We start from the raw sequence: 13,421 nt of genomic DNA, 5'->3' as shown, positions 1-13,421 counted from the left end.
ATCATTTTTTCTTTCATACTATTCGCCATTTACCGCACCAGCAAGGTACCGTCAAGAACAGAGGACTGGGCCTTTAAGGGAATATCCTCACCTGGCCCCCTTCTCTGTTCCTTCTTTTGAAAAAAAAAAAAAATATATATATATATATATATATATATATATATATATATATATATATATATATATATGATCGCCAGTTATTATAGTCGCTGGCGAGTTTGTACGTTGGGGTGTTGTCGCCTGACAACCGCCATCAATCTATCTTTGGTGAGTCTTTTATTCATTTCCAGTGAGGGACATTACGCTGAGGCACACTTTCCTTACACTCTGGTACGTAGCTCCACAATACTGAGAAGACAATTACGTCGACTATTGATCTATATTTGTAATATGACAAGGTGTTTTTTGGTGTTTAAAATTGGCTTGGAAGGTGTCTCACCATATTTCTAAGGACTCATTATTTGTCTAAGCCATTGTCACTTTATTATACGTTGTTTCGAGTCCAGAATATATTATTTTAAGGAATGAAACTCTATTATTCTGCATTACAAGGATCTTAACCACGTAAGGCATTGTGCTGTTATACTGGTATTTGGTAAGTCATTAAGGTACTCTTTAAGGGGAATAAAATATATATATATATATATATATATATATATATATATATATATATATATATATATATATATATATATATATTATTAATGGATGTAATTCACAGATATAATAACCATTTATAACATATATCTATTGTAATTTGTACTTTTTTTTTTTTTCCTCCCCTCTTCTATGCCACAAAAATCGGGAAGGTGACAAGAAATAAGAAGTCTGAGCAGTTTCATGTACATTATTACAAAGGCTAGAACTGGCCATTTTTCAATGCAGTCATTACTTTCGGGGTATATTAGGGTCAAGGTATTGTACGGTATCATGGCACAGTGGTTTCTTGTCCCTTGCGCCACTTCATTACTGGATTTATTGACTTCACTCTTAGAGTAAGGTATTTGCTAATATTTCTACTCGTAAATTCATTTGCTCTGATACGCAGGAAGATAACTTCTGATTTATCAAGATTCCAACGTGATAGTCTTAGTTTAAGACAAAATAATCAGCATTACCTGACCCCTAAGCCAGGCCTGCTTCACCAGAAGATTATGATTTTAATCATGAAACTCTTGAATCATTCAGTAACCATGTTATGGCAAAACAGGGGGTTTCCTTACGCTCAGCAAAATTTTTGAGTGTTTTTCTTTGTTTTAGAGTACTTGATCCCACATTTTCCTTTCCAAAACCCAGAATACTTTTAGGGAACTCACTGTGGACTGTTTTTTCATACATGAAAATAAAACTCACTTCTATAGAAGTTTTATACAATGTGAAACAGATCATTTGCTACACTTTTACTGAAAATACTTATTATTGCCATCCTCCGAAGATACATTCTTACTGTGAGTTTATAACCGGGAGAATGATGAAGGGACGTTAGTAGGGGAAGAGAAGGATGAGCCAAAAGTATTTATAGAAAAATAGGATGTTTCTTTGGTATAACAGAGATCAGCATGCTTGGAGAAGGATATTTATGTAACCACATTCATTAGGATGAAAAAGCTTGTAAGTTGAGTTGCCATAATGACGGTATCCGTCTCTCCTGTCCTTGGCTTGTTACTCTTCGTAAGATAACAAAATCTGATTGCATGATTAGGATTCTAGTGTTTTTTATACATTTTTTTTTCTGTTGCAGTGAGTAAGAGACAGATTGAATGTTCCGATTAGCATCCTCCTTGTTGCCTGAGCAGGCTGTCCAGATCCTCACAGCTGCATACTTTCGAGGTATTCCATAGCATATAGGACCAGAGCTGTACTCTCTTGTTCATCACTTTCAGTCTTTCCTATTCCCTTGTTAGGTATTTATTTTCTTTGTGTAGATAGTCCCTGTTGTTTTTGCCTTTCCATGCACTACCTTTTATCAGCTATTATTGTTATAGATATCTTTACCACAGAATGGCAGGTGCCCATTACTGTATATAACTTTGGCTAATTGTACAAAGTCACTTGATCCCAAAGCTTAGGGAAAATGTCAATATGTCATCAAAAATAAGGGATATGATGAAATGTCAAGACCTTTGATTGCATTTACATATTAGGAGATCAAGATGTAGATGAATCTACAGTATTTTAACATAATTTATTCCATTTGACAAAGATATATTTAATATCAGATAAGTACAGTACCACACACATTTTGGTCACATTGAGAGAATGAGTGAGGAAAGATTGACCAAGAGGATATATGTGTCAGAGGTGGAGGGAACGAGAAGTGGGAGACCAAATTGGAGGTGGAAAGATGGAGTGAAAAAGATTTTGAGTGATCGGGGCCTGAACATACAGGATGGTGAAAGGCGTGCAAGGAATAGAGTGAATTGGAACGATGTGGTATACCGGGGTTGACGTGCTGTCAATGGATTGAACCAGGGCATGTGAAGCGTCTGGGGTAAACCATGGAAAGTTCTGTGGGGCCTGGATGTGGAAAGGGAGCTGTGGTTTCGGTGCATTATTACATGACAGCTAGAGACTGAGTGTGAACGAATGGGGCCTTTGTTGTCTTTTCCCAGTGCTACCTCGCACACATGAGGGGGGGGAGAGGGTTGTTATTCCATGTGTGGCGGGGTGGCGATGGGAATAAATAAAGGCAGACATTATGAATTATGTACATGTGTATATATGTATATGTCTGTGTGTGTATATATATGTGTACATTGAGATGTATAGGTATGTATATTTGCGTGTGTGGACGTGTATATATATACATGTGTATGTGGGTGGGTTGGATCATTCTTTCGTCTGTTTCCTTGCGCTACCTCGCTAACGCCGGAGACAGTGACAAAGCAAAATAAATATAAAATAAATAAGTACAGTTCCATTTGAATGAGGAAAAGTTGACCCCTCTCCCAGAAGCCCATACTTATAACATTAGTTCACCAGAAATATTGGATTCATTTTTTGTTTTTTCATTATTAAAAGTAGTTTCTGGGAACAAGACATGAGTGAAGAAAGCTCCATTACATTGAAAAGACAGGATAACATTACTTATCTTTGATATACCTCCTTACCTATAACATTACTTATCTTTGATATACCTCCTTGCCTATAACATTACTTATCTTTGACATACCTCCTTGCCCATAACATTACTTATCTCTGATATACTTCCTTACCTATAACATTACTTATCTCTGATGTACCTCCTTGCCTATAACATTACTTATTTCTGATATACCTCCTTGCCTATAACATTACTTATTTGTGATATACCTCCTTGCTTATCTCCAAACTTAACTGAAGTTGCTGTCCTTTTTCAGTTGGGCAAATTTATTTTTAATGAAAGATTTTGTGCTGAGCATCACCTTTGCAGCTGTCTTCTACCTTAGATATCCATTGCCATACGCAATTCAGAATAGCAGAGTAAAAGATTTAGTTATATTTATTTTTTATTTATTATACTTTGTCGCTGTCTCCTGCGTTTGCGAGGTAGCGCAAGGAAACAGACGAAAGAAATGGCCCAACCCCCCCTCCATACACATGTATATACATATGTCCACACACGCAAATATACATACCTACACAGCTTTCCATGGTTTACCCCAGACGCTTCACATGCCTTGATTCAATCCACTGACAGCACGTCAACCCCGGTATACCACATCGCTCCAATTCACTCTATTCCTTGCCCTCCTTTCACCCTCCTGCATGTTCAGGCCCCGATCACACAAAATCTTTTTCACTCCATCTTTCCACCTCCAATTTGGTCTCCCTCTTCTCCTCGTTCCCTCCACCTCCGACACATATATCCTCTTGGTCAATCTTTCCTCACTCATTCTCTCCATGTGCCCAAACCACTTCAAAACACCCTCTTCTGCTCTCTCAACCACGCTCTTTTTATTTCCACACATCTCTCTTACCCTTACGTTACTCACTCGATCAAACCACCTCACACCACACATTGTCCTCAAACATTTCATTTCCAGCACATCCATCCTCCTGCGCACAACTCTATCCATAGCCCACGCCTCGCAACCATACAACATTGTTGGAACCACTATTCCTTCAAACATACCCATTTTTGCTTTCCAAGATAATGTTCTCGACTTCCACACATTCTTCAAGGCCCCCAGAATTTTCGCCCCCTCCCCCACCCTATGATCCACTTCCGCTTCCATGGTTCCATCCGCTGCCAGATCCACTCCCAGATATCTAAAACACTTCACTTCCTCCAGTTGTTGAAATGAAAATACACACCTTATTCAACACCAGGAAGAGTTCTGCTGGTTACATAAACTCATTTGCTATGAGTGGATTGCATCTCATTGTGATTGGTGTAACCTGCTTAGGCAGAGTAATGTATGAGAAGTAACATAAAATTAATGAGAAGATAGACCCCATTTGAAGAAAAATTAACAATAAGTAAGAGGATAAAGAGAAGATGCTTAAAGACCTAAACATGGTATACAAATGTGCAGAGGGGAATTTAATCAAATTCTTTGAAGAAAAAATTAAACAACAGAATCATGGAAAGGTATTTGTGTATGTGGGTTTCACCCTATAAAGGGCCAACAAGAAAGGAAGTTCATGGAGCAGACTTGAAGTTGGGAGAGTGATTGTAAATAAGAAGCAAGGATGTGGAGAATACATTGATTAGATAACAATGTGCTCAAGTAATGAGCGGAGTAATGATAAGATTGTTTACCACAAGAGAGAAAACATTGATTTTTAAACACTGTCGGTGAAGCTTTTGAATACATATGTAAAAAGAAGACTGCTGCATTACATGGTCACCACCAAGACAAGGAGAAATTAACAAACTAGACTTCACAAGATCGAGGGATGGAACATTTAAACTATCAATAGATGTTAAAAGAACTAGCCTAGAAAGAAGAGAAAGTAATATGATGATCTGTATATTGCAGCAAATTGGAAGTATCAGAAACAATTGCTTTATGGTCATTCTTGTAGGGAAGAAACAGTTCTAAGTCAGCCATACTACCTTTTAACATACCAAAAGATTATCAAACAAAAACTCATGAGGTCCCATGGAAAAAGATGAAAAGGTTATTTTGTGAAAATTGGCATAAAACAGCTCCAGATGAGCCAAAAATTGATAATTATGCAATGTACATGGCAGCAGAGAAGACAACAGTACAGTAAACCCTCAATTTAAAGGACCCCAATATAATGAATTTCAGGTTTAAAAGACCAAGCAAATAATACATAAATCAATGATAATTTAAAGGTTGAATTAAGAAATCTCAAATGCCATACCATGCACATTTCATATCGCACTTGATTTTGGTAGAATTGGGTACACTTGTTTTATGGTAGAGTGGGGGTACACTCACTTTGTTTTGGTCCTAGTCTGCCTAAGGCTATCATGCAGTCAGGTTTATACTGAGAATTGTGACTAATTATTAAGTAGTTTTGCAGTCCTTACAGTTCAAAATAACATCAAGTGATAGGAGTTAAAAGAAAGCGTGTGAACTTTATTTTGTATTAAAAAATGGCTTATAGGTTACGTTTGATTTAACGGACTTTTGGCATTAACAGATACCTCCTCCCCCTTATCAGTTGAATCAAGGGTTTACTGTATTGTTAAACAAGCAAGGTATTTAGTGATCACTTTGTGCTAGCCCTACTTGATGGCAAAATTAGGCTTCAGTATACTCAGCAGACTTCATACAATACCTCATAAATTAAGCATTAGGTGATATGAGAGCAAAAATGGAAAACAACGGTAGTATTCTGTAGAATACCAGAAGAATGAAGTGCACAGTTACTGAAACAATTACGTAATGTAAAGGGGAAAGCCCAGATATTACCCTGATATTAGTGCCGTAGGTGAAAGAAAAGGAAATTGTAGGATGTTGCACCATGAACATGGAAAGCCAACATATGGAAGGATGACTTCATCTGCTTTGTGTAAGAAAGCACCTGAATATAGAACTGACAGTTTAGAAGACAAAGCATGTGATTCTTTTTATTGTTGTCATTAGAAAGCAACACTCTTAAGTGATGACTAAATGAACTTTAGGGCAATGTATGACTCCTGAGGCAAAGCAAGGAATTCAACGATCCAGTCTCTACAGAAACTGCATTTGCTGTAGGGCTGATAGATAGTACTATTAATTAGTAGACTTTATTGTTCCATCAGTCCAATAGGTAGTTTTGTAAGGGGCTCTGGAAGAAAGCAGAAAGGTCAGGATATTTAGCTGTTCCTTCCTTCATCAAGCTTTGGATCAACCAGCTAGAGGTTAAAACATCCGAATTATGTTCTGACAAAGATTTCATGTATTCTTGAGGTGGATTAGAAGTTGGGAATTAATGGCTGATCATATGCCTTCAATTGTATTTCCAGATTGCAATTATTGCATATTTAAAGTGTCAGTAAGCTCTTTATTCCATGTTGTTGGCCTTTGTAGCTAGAAAGGTAGAATAAACAGGGAATTATGGTCAAACCTACTTATTACAAGAAGAAACCATGCCAGCTCATTTGGTTTTACAGTACTTTCTGCAATATTTTTTGAGAAGTGTACCAACAAGTCCCTACCGGTTTTTCTCTATTTTCTAACTGTTCCACTTACTTATTTAAATTCCAGCCAATTCTTGGTACAACGTCGGTGCAGGCAGATTTCACAGTTCTCAGACAGCAGTTGATCACATCAAGATGAAGGTCAAGATTTTACCAGCACTCTCCGATAACTACATGTACTTGGTCAGTAAAAGCATTGATTTTTAAGTGAACATTGCATTATGCATAGTTTGGCAGATGGCACACAAATTTGCTGTTTCATCTAGTTCGAAACTAGTAAATGCTTTACATTTTTTTTTGCTCCCCACAATTTATCTTAGCTTTCTGTACTGGTTTTAGTAGCTGGCAAATTTGGAAGAATGATGAAGGAAATTTTTTTATGTGTATGGGAGGAAAAATATTTCTGAAAGGTGATCCGAGATGACAGTTGTAAGGTGAAGACTTTAGTATCTTGAATTACTAAACCACTGCCAGATCAGCAATGCTTGATTTTTTGTTATGAATCTCGTGTAAACTGGTTGAGTGTTATGCTTGGAAATTGTTTTTTCAGTTTTAGAATTCAAGACTTATTTGATATTCCCAGGTAAAGATGATTTGATATTTCCAGGTGAGGATGTATTTTCTCTTCTGTTTAGTGATCAGCATCATTGTAGTAATTTAATTCATATTTCAAATATTTGCTGTACCATTGCGTTCATAAAAATTTTTAATCTGCAGAATGTACAAGATGGGCAACTATAATCAAAATCTTGTAGGTTTTTTGTTTGTATAAGATGGTTCTTTACGTGCTCCAAACATATCTAAGATACAAATGTTAAAATGTCTTTCATTTTTTTGTTAACTTTCCTTCTTCTTTTCATCATCTTGCATTTTATGTAGTCATAGGTAACTGTTAGCTTAATATCCAGGTCGTAAGATTCCTTTCATCTATTTTCCTCCATTGTGTATATTCATTGAGGCAGTGCAAACTTTACCTTAATTCATACTTTTGAGTGCATTAGGTGGTAAAAGTTTTCAGTGGAAGGAAACGTAACAGCATTTAGTGTCTGAAGGAAACGATGACATGTATGATAGATACTGTTATTTTGCAGTTGATGGATGAAGGAAGTAAGGAAGCTGCTATTGTAGATCCTGTGGAACCCAGGACTGTGATAGCTGCTGTTGAAGAAGCTGGGGCCAACCTTACTACTGTCCTCACTACTCATCACCACTGGTATGAATATTCATACGTTGAAGCACCAAGAATGGCTAATGTTAACTGTTAGGGTAGAAAATAAGCTTATTTTTGTATGTACCTAATTGTCTTTCCTGCTGTGGCTTGAAGGCAACAGGAACAAATGGATAATAGCCTAATTTATATATTCATTCTATTCCTTATTTGTCATGCATGATACACCAGAACCAGAGCCATGTTGCAGAGGTTGTATGTGTTAGATCCACGATTGTCACCTCATCTTTGGTATTCTTGTACCCCCACTTGCTCGGTCTTTTGCGCTCCTTTACTCCCACTGGTCAGTTGTAGGCATTCCTTTACTCCCTGTCATTCAAAGAAGACTTTCTCTGTTATACCAAGTTTTTATCATACTCATATTTTTCACTCCTGAAATCCACTGAAAAAGACATAAAAGGGGTGCTAGTGCACAGAACCATGTTATGCATGTATCATCCAGAGGATGTGAGTTTGACCCTATGGTCAGGTAGAGTTCATAAGGTATTTTTCACTATTTTTTGCATGCAGCAAGTCACTGCATTGTCAAAGCCTCAGAACCTGAAATAGGGTAACTCCTTCTATCTTAAAGGTATTACCTCACAGATGTCGGAGGTAGTATAAGAGATGATAACCCTTAGCTTTCAAAAGAATGAGGATCATCTCAGTGATTATAAATGAAGGGAGAAATATTGAAATTAAGAATTATGAAAAGACAGAGAATGGTAAAAGCAAAGGAAAGCAGTTTACGACAGGGAATTTAAAAAGATGTTCTTTCTCAATGATTACTATTTGTGTTTTAAGGGTAGAGATTTCGTACACCTTTGCCCCTTCTTGTTTACATGCACCATGTTTTTATTCCTACCTGTATACTCGCATGCACACACACACACACACACACACACACACACACACACACACACACACCCTAGTTCATGCTAGTGTTTTGATAATAATGTTTATGTACAGGGACCATGCTGGAGGAAACAAGGAACTAGTAGAATTGTTTGGAAAACCTCTAAAGGTAGTAGGAGGAGATGATCGCATTGGTGCGCTTACTCAGAAGGTGAACCATGGAGACAGTTTCACGATTGGTTCCTTGAAGGTAGAGTGCCTTTTCACACCATGCCACACACAGGGACACATTTGCTACAACATTACGTCAAGTGATCCAGAACATAAGCCTGCAGTGTTTACAGGTATGGATTTCTTTATTTCTTAATACTCTCAAATTTTATTGATAGAGTTTCATACACAGAAATGGTAATTGGAAAGGCTTGTTGACATACAAAAAGTGACTAATGTACACATATATGATATAAATAGATTAAGGCGCCTGCTCATTAATACAAACATTGCAGGTGATACTCTGTTCCTTGGAGGATGCGGCAAATTTTTTGAGGGGAATGCAGTTGAAATGCATAGAGCTCTAATTGAAATACTCAGTGCTTTACCAGATCACACTGTAAGTCTTGTCAGATCCATTGTGCTTGTGTTTAATATTGAAAAATGAATAAACTGAAGTTGTAAAATATCTGAAACATGAACTGCTTTAACCTTTTCCACTGGTTCATACTGTGAAAGAGTGATATACATGTTTTCTTTTATGTTAGCTGAGATGGCACGGGCAGCAGGGGCCCTAATCAAGGCCATCCCATTAACGCGATATATGTATATATTAGTATTGTTATTATTGTTATTATACTTGATCATTGTTTCCTACATCAGCGAGGTGGCACCACGAAACAGACGAAGAATGACCCTTCCCCTCATTATGTATTTATTTTTTATTATACTTTGTCGCTGTCTCCCGTGTTAGAGGTAGCGCAAGGAGACAGAAGAAAGAATTGGCCCAACCCACCCACATACACATGTATATACATACACGTCCACACGCACATATACGTACTTATACATTTCAACGTATACATATATATACATACACAGACATATACACATGTACATAATTCATACTTGCTGCCTTTATTCATTCCCTTTGCCACCCTGCCACACATTATATGACACCCATCTCCCCCCGCACGCGTGCGAGGTAGCACGAGGATAAAACAAAGGCCACATTCGTTCACACTCAGTCTCTAGCTGTCATGTATAATGCACCAAAACCACAGCTCCCTTTCCACATCCAGGGCCCACAAAACTTTCAATGGTTTACCCTAGATGCTTCACATGCCCTGGTTCAATCCATTGGCAGCATGTCGACCCCGGTATACCACATCATCCCAATTCACTCTACTCCTTGCATGCTTTTCACCCTCCTGCATTTTCAGGCCCCAATCACTCAAAATCTTTTTCACTCCATCCTTCCACCTCCAATTTGGTCACCCACTTCTCGTTCCCTCCGCCTCTGACACATATATCCTCTTTGTCAATCTTTCCTCACTCATTCTCTCTGTGTGACCAAACCATTTCAAAACACCCTCTTCTGCTCTCTCAACCATACTCTTTTTATTACCACACATCTCTCTTACCCTTTCATTATTTACTCGATCAAACCACCTCACACCATCTCATTTCCAACACATCCACCCTCCTCCATACAACCCTATCTATAGCCCATGCCTCGCAGCCGTATAACAATGTTGGAACCACTATTCCTTCAAACATACCCATTTTTGCTTTTCGAGATAATTTACTTGCCTTCCACACATTCTTCAATGCTCCCAAAACCTTTGCCCCCAACCCCCCACCCTGTGACTCCTTCCACTTCCATGGTTCCATGCGCTGCCAAATCCACTCCCAGATATCTAAAACACTTCACTTCCTCCAGTTTTTCTCCATTCATATATATATATATACTCGCACATATACATACACATACGCAGACATATACATATATACACATGTACACATTCATACTTGCTCGCCTTCAATCAATTCTTGGCACCATCCTGCCCCACAGGAAACCGCATCGTTGCCCCCACTTCAGCAAGGTAGTGCCAGGAAAACAGACAAAAAACCCACATTTGTTCACATTCAGTCTCAAGCTGTCATGTGTAATGCACCAAAATCACAGCTCCCTATCCACATCCAGGCCCCACAGACTTTAACATGATTTACCCCAGATGCTTGACATGACTGGCTTCAGTCCATTGACAGCAGGTCAACCCCGGTATACCACATTGTTCCAATTCACTCTATTCCTTGCATGTCTCTCACCATCCTGTATTTTATCCTGTATTACTTGACTGGAGTAGTGATAATTGGAGCATGTGAAAAAGACCATCCTGAAGAGAATGTGTGTGGCAAGAAAGTGAATTGGAGAGTAGTGAGAGATGTTTGTTTGTGTTGGAATGAAGACATAACAAAGACAGTAAAATGCAAGAGGAAAACATACAGGATATTTCTGTCTCAAACATCCTGAGCAAGTAAAGGACAGGATGAAACAGGTATAAGAAGCATAATAGAGGAGTGAAGAAAGTGATAAGGTAAGGAAAGAAAAAAGTGGGTTTCATTTTTTTCTAAATCCCATTTGTCTCAGCCTTTCTGCATTGTCGGGACTGCTATACCATCAAACGCCCATCTTTTCCATCACAGACAGTGACCTCTCCTTTCACATATTCCTCAGTGCACTTGGGACCTTTGCCCCCCTCCCCTCACCTACGCAGTGGCTCACTTGAGCTTCCATGGTTCCATTTGTTGCCATGTCCACTTCCAGATATCTAAAACACTGCACTTCCTCAAGGTTCTCTCCACTGGTAAACATTTACTCCCAGATAGGAGTTCGCAGGAGGAATGGGACATCAAAGATATAGATGAATAGATAGATTGAATATGTGTATCTTGATATAAAGATTTAGACAATTTTCCTTGAAGGCTCAGTCCCTCCCAAAAGAGGGAAACCTTACACATTACTGTTAAAAACGTTAAATATTGACAAATCTGATTGGACCATTGATTTTGAGAATGAATTTTTACCATTTCAGCATGTCTATTGTGGACACGAGTATGCTTTACAGAATCTCAGGTTTGGTGCACACGTTGAGCCAAACAATCCTGCAATACAAGAGAAAATTTCTTGGGTTCAGCAGCGACGTGATGAAGGACTCCCATCAGTCCCATCCACCATTGGTGAATGTTGTATACATTGTTGAAGTAGATGTTATCTTTTGTTATACAGTATCCTTAGTTTAATGTGTATTTTAATGCTTTAACTTTTTCCTTATTTTCATGAATTTCTTTTAATGCTACATACTTGGATGGAAGATAACTGTGTAGGTCCTCTCTTGCATATATTTTCTCCATAGGTCTGTCTTTTGTTATATTTCTGTCTTTAATACAGTATATGCATATTTAAAACAATATGAATTTACCATCATGATATACCCAGGCCTTAACCTGAACTTCTGTTTGTTCTTTTTACAATGTTCAACTTTTCTGAATCAATTTTTCATTGTCAGAATATAGAGTTATCTCTCCTTTCTTTAATCAAATTTAGTCCACATCCATATCATGCATGCAATATAACCAGCATGTATGTTGTTCCTATTTTTATTAATGTCTGTCAAACAGTTTTGAAGTGCTTGTTGTGAAAGTGATATCTTGCTTTTCAAACCAAGTGGTTCATACAAATCTTGAACCAACCTATCTTCACAGGTTCAGCTCCTGAACCTTGGAAGATATTTGCTGATGATGTCTGGTGTATTTGTTGATTCCTCCATTATTTCCATTCAGCAGTTTTATTACAATACCTTTCCACATATTTTGAGATGCATTCTGAGTTGATCTAAACCATGTACTGCAACTGAGATTTGAAACTGTTAGATAAAGTTTTTCAAATTTCAGGAGAAGAGAAGCAGATTAATCCCTTCATGCGGGTGGCTGAAGCTTCAGTCCAGCAGCATGCAAAAACCTCAGATCCTGTGGCGACAATGGCTGCCATCAGGACAGAGAAGGATAACTGGAAGCCTCCAAAGCTTTAAATGGAAATGGAATTTGACTTGTTATAACTTGCCAGAAGTTTGATGTTCCTATTAACAGTCACCACAAGATATAAACTGTGGAATTCTTATCATGATATCAGGATTGTAAATAATAAATTATGTTGATACAATGTACAGTTTTTACGATATTTGGTTTTGTGATACTGTAACTAAATTGTAGACCTAAATGACTGTTAGTAGTTCACACTACAATTAGATTATTTACACAACCCCTGGGAACATAGATGTGCACGAAAATGTACTGTTCACTAGTAGTTGCCAGCTAGCAGAGATTCCATAGTGTATTATTTCTTCAGCTTACATTTGTAACCATAAGTTGTTGAGGTCTTCCTCCTCCCATTTCCATTTTTTTTCTGTGATTTTGGTGCATATTGCAGTCAAGAAATATATGTACCTTTCAGTGAATATAAAAGTATTCATCACCTTATGTCTCTTTATCCAGTCAAATCTTTATGCACTTTTCAAATTTCTTTTTCCGCTGAAAATAGCTTTGAGGGGGTTACCTCCTTTTGCATGCTGTTGGTTGCAGTTCTTTGTTAACCTATTCACAGCTGCTGTCCTGTGCATGTGATATAAGTCATGTGCTTGGTGACAACTGCTGCCCACAAAGTTCAAGTTTGAAGGCTCAACATACTCAATAGTTAGGATTTATAATGTTGTTATGTTTGTTTCT

General features: G+C 37.8%; 1 protein-coding gene across 4 annotated transcripts; it reads left to right on the top strand.

Moving 5' to 3' along the window:
* The first annotated feature begins 205 nt into the window (after positions 1–205).
* On the top strand, positions 206–13,170 carry tzn (tenzing norgay). Of its 4 annotated transcripts, none has more exons than XM_071660516.1 (8): positions 206–267; positions 1,742–1,830; positions 6,648–6,763; positions 7,672–7,793; positions 8,757–8,986; positions 9,149–9,252; positions 11,732–11,876; positions 12,591–13,170. In XM_071660516.1, exons 2-8 carry the CDS (start codon positions 1,761–1,763, stop codon positions 12,725–12,727), a joined length of 924 nt encoding a protein of 307 aa, XP_071516617.1. In that variant the 5' UTR covers positions 206–267; positions 1,742–1,760; the 3' UTR covers positions 12,728–13,170. The 4 variants fall into 4 exon arrangements, with proteins under 4 accessions (XP_071516617.1, XP_071516619.1, XP_071516616.1 ...); XM_071660515.1 differs by having other exon boundaries at positions 221–330; XM_071660518.1 differs by lacking the exon at positions 1,742–1,830 and having other exon boundaries at positions 213–267.
* The last annotated feature ends 251 nt before the right edge of the window (positions 13,171–13,421 follow it).

The sequence above is a fragment of the Panulirus ornatus genome, chromosome 71, assembly GCF_036320965.1.
Source record: "Panulirus ornatus isolate Po-2019 chromosome 71, ASM3632096v1, whole genome shotgun sequence".
Lineage (NCBI taxonomy): Eukaryota > Metazoa > Arthropoda > Malacostraca > Decapoda > Palinuridae > Panulirus > Panulirus ornatus.
This window is presented reverse-complemented; position numbering and strand designations above follow the sequence as displayed.